General features: G+C 46.7%; 1 protein-coding gene across 1 annotated transcript in view; it reads left to right on the top strand.

Annotated features, from left to right (window-relative positions):
• Positions 1–2,753: 2,753 nt before the first annotated feature.
• Positions 2,754–2,972, top strand: part of LOC107300212 (forkhead box protein N1-like) — a gene marked incomplete at its 5' end in the record, with an annotated part of 6,262 nt that continues 6,043 nt past the window's right edge. Inside the window, one exon of the mRNA XM_029286961.1 lies at positions 2,754–2,961. Within this exon, the coding sequence (XP_029142794.1) occupies positions 2,754–2,961 (208 nt within the window). The remainder of the gene's footprint in view (positions 2,962–2,972) is intronic.

Raw genomic sequence — 2,972 nt, 5'->3', positions numbered from 1 at the left:
CCTTAAAATATGAGATTTAAAAACCCGATCAATTTTCTTATCAAAAAATAAGTAAGCATGCCATCCATAATATAAATCCCAACCCTCAAGTATCAAAATATCTCTATTAGTTAAATTAATCCAATCACTAATCCAAGTTAATACCACTGCTTCATAATATAATTTTAAATTAGGGGCTTTAAGTCCCCCTCTTTCCCGTCCATCTTGCAAAATTTTAAATTTTACCCTAGGTTTTTTCCCCTGCCATATGAATCTATTGATACCTCTTTGCCATTCTTCCAAATTTGAATCCTTTTTTAAAACAGGTATCATCTGGAACAAAAAAAGAAACTTTGGGAGAACATTCATTTTTATCACTGCAATTCTTCCCAGTAATGATAGCTGTAATTTCTTCCACTCCATCAAATCCTTTTGAACTTTTTTCCATAACTTATCATAATTATTTGTATGCCCTCTGAGCTGGGTGGTTTTCTTGCAGACGTTTCATAACCAAACTAGATAACATCACCGGTGCTAGAAGGGGAGGGCGGCTGCTCTCTGTTTATGTGCAAGTGACTTGCCCTGTCAGTGCTGGTGGGAGTATTCTTGGTGGTTCCTTGAGTAGGCTGTGGTTTACTGTTAGCTTGTTTGTCTGAGTTTGGTAGTTCCTTGACTGGGGTGTTGTTTACTTCTGGATGTTTGATCTAACCTTAATCTTTCTGTTGATCTCTGCTTATCTGGGAGTTGATCACAGATGAGGATGTGTTTTGGTCCTTTGCTTTCCTTTTTGTCTCTCTGGAATGGCATGTAAATGTTGTTTATCTCTGTGTGCCTGTGGATGGCCGGCTTGGCTGCGCGCCAGGCTTCCAGGAATTCTCTAGTGGTATATTTCCCACTGATTAAATCTGTCCATATATTGTGAAATTAAGGAGTTTTCACCCCGTCTTCAGATTCCTAGTTGGTGTCCATGGGTGTGCTTTATAACAGAATACCAGAGTTGGAAGGGACCTTGGAGGTCATCTAGTCCAACCCCTTGCTCAAGCAGGAGACCCTGTTCCATTCTAGACAAATGGCTGTCCAATCTCTTAAAAGCCTCCAGCGATGGAGCACCCACAACTTCTGGTGGCAAGCAGTTCCACTGGTAAACCGGAACTGTCTGGGTCTTTCGATTTACTTAGGAGGCTTTGGAGGGCTTTGTCGCTACGGTGATGCTGTGTGTGGCTGGTTTGTTGGTTGTTTCTGAGATATTTTTGATGTGTGGCAGCGTTACCCCTTTCGCAGTTTGTGTTGATTGTGCTGCAGTGGGTTGAGTAGTCAGGCACCTTTTGATAAAGTTGTTTTTGTTGGCCTCTTTCCTTTTCCTAATGTTCCGGGTTGCTGACGTGTGTTTGTGTTCATCGAAACAGGGTCATCTAGTCCAGCCCCCATCTCAGATTGGACCCATCTGTTAGTACAAGGGTCCCCAACCTTGGCCACTTTAAGACTGGTGGACTTCAACTCCCAGAATTCCTCAGCCAGCCATGCTGGCTGAGGAATTCTGGGAGTTGAAGTCCACAAGTCATAAAGTGGCCAAGGTTGGGGACCCCTGTGTAAGTATATTGTCGCCGTGTCTATCCAAGAGCGTTCGCTAGTTGGGTTTAAGAGTTGGGATTTCAGGACCCCTGGCCTTTAAGGCACCCTGTTCATTGATTCGTCAACAGGCCCCGCCATGCAAGCTTCTGTCCCGTCACCTGATGATTTTCGGTCATCATTATGACTTATTCCTTCTTATTATTGTGAGATTTAAAAAGCCACAGGGACAATCTGTATCAACAACAACCTCAGCATCGCCAGTTCTACGGGGCGAGCATTTTCAGGTCCTAAATGATGCAGACAGGTGTATCTTTGGGAGTAGCAGAAAGTGCCTCTGCTGTTTCTAGAAGCATCCTGGAAGGGAGTCCAGAACAGCAGGAGGAGGAGGAGGAGGAGGAGGAGGAGGAGGAGGAGGAGGACTGTGGGGCCCTTGGTGCTCTCTGAGTTTGGTGGTTTTCTTGCAGACGTTTCATTACCCAACTAGGTAACATCATCAGCGCTAGAAGGTTTGTGGAGAGGAGGAGGGGGAGGGGAGAGAAGAGGAGGAAGAGAAGGAGGAAGAGGAGGAGGAGTAGGAGGAGGAGGAGTATTGTGGTCTGTGAGCTTGGTGGTTTTCTTGCAGACATTTCATTACCCAACTAGGTAACATCATCAGCGCTAGAAGGTTTGTGGAGAGGAGGAGGAGGAGGGGGAGGGGAGAGAAGAGGAGGAAGAGGAGGAGGAGGAGGAGGAAGAGGAGGAGGAGGAGGAGGAAGAGGAGGAGGAGGAGTATTGTGGTCTGTGAGCTTGGTGGTTTTCTTGCAGACATTTCATGACCCAACTAGGGAACATCATCATTATGTTATAAATGAATAGAACTAAATACATTTCTTTTAAAAAAGAAACTGAAAACAAGGAAAGGGAGGGGGACCAGCCTAAAGTCACCCAACTGGCTCTCATGCCCAGGGCAGGACTAGAACTCACAACCACCTGATTTCTAGCCTGGTGCCTTCACTATTGAATCCCTAATCCAGGGGTCTTCCAATGTGGCCCTTTGATGACTTGTGGACTTCAACTCCCAGAATTCCTGGCTGAGGAATTCTGGGAGTTGAAGTCCACAAGTCATCCAAGGGCCATGTTGGAAGATCCCTGGCCTAGGCCAACTGTCCCTCAAAATTGCAGCCGTCTGAACTGCTGTGTTTCCTGTGTTTGTCCCTGTCTAGACGGCTCCCGACGGTTGGAAAAACTCCGTCCGGCACAACCTGTCCCTGAACAAATGCTTTGAGAAAGTGGAGAACAAGATGGGCAGCTCCTCCCGGAAGGGCTGCCTGTGGGCCCTCAACCCGGCCAAGATTGACAAGATGCAGGAGGAGCTCCAGAAGTGGAAAAGGAAGGACCCCGTGGCGGTCCGGAAAAGCATGGCCAAGCCAGGTGGGGCCCCG

The sequence above is a fragment of the Protobothrops mucrosquamatus genome, unplaced genomic scaffold (genome assembly GCF_001527695.2).
Source record: "Protobothrops mucrosquamatus isolate PMUCROS unplaced genomic scaffold, P.Mucros_1.0 scaffold6384, whole genome shotgun sequence".
NCBI lineage: Eukaryota > Metazoa > Chordata > Lepidosauria > Squamata > Viperidae > Protobothrops > Protobothrops mucrosquamatus.
This window is presented reverse-complemented; position numbering and strand designations above follow the sequence as displayed.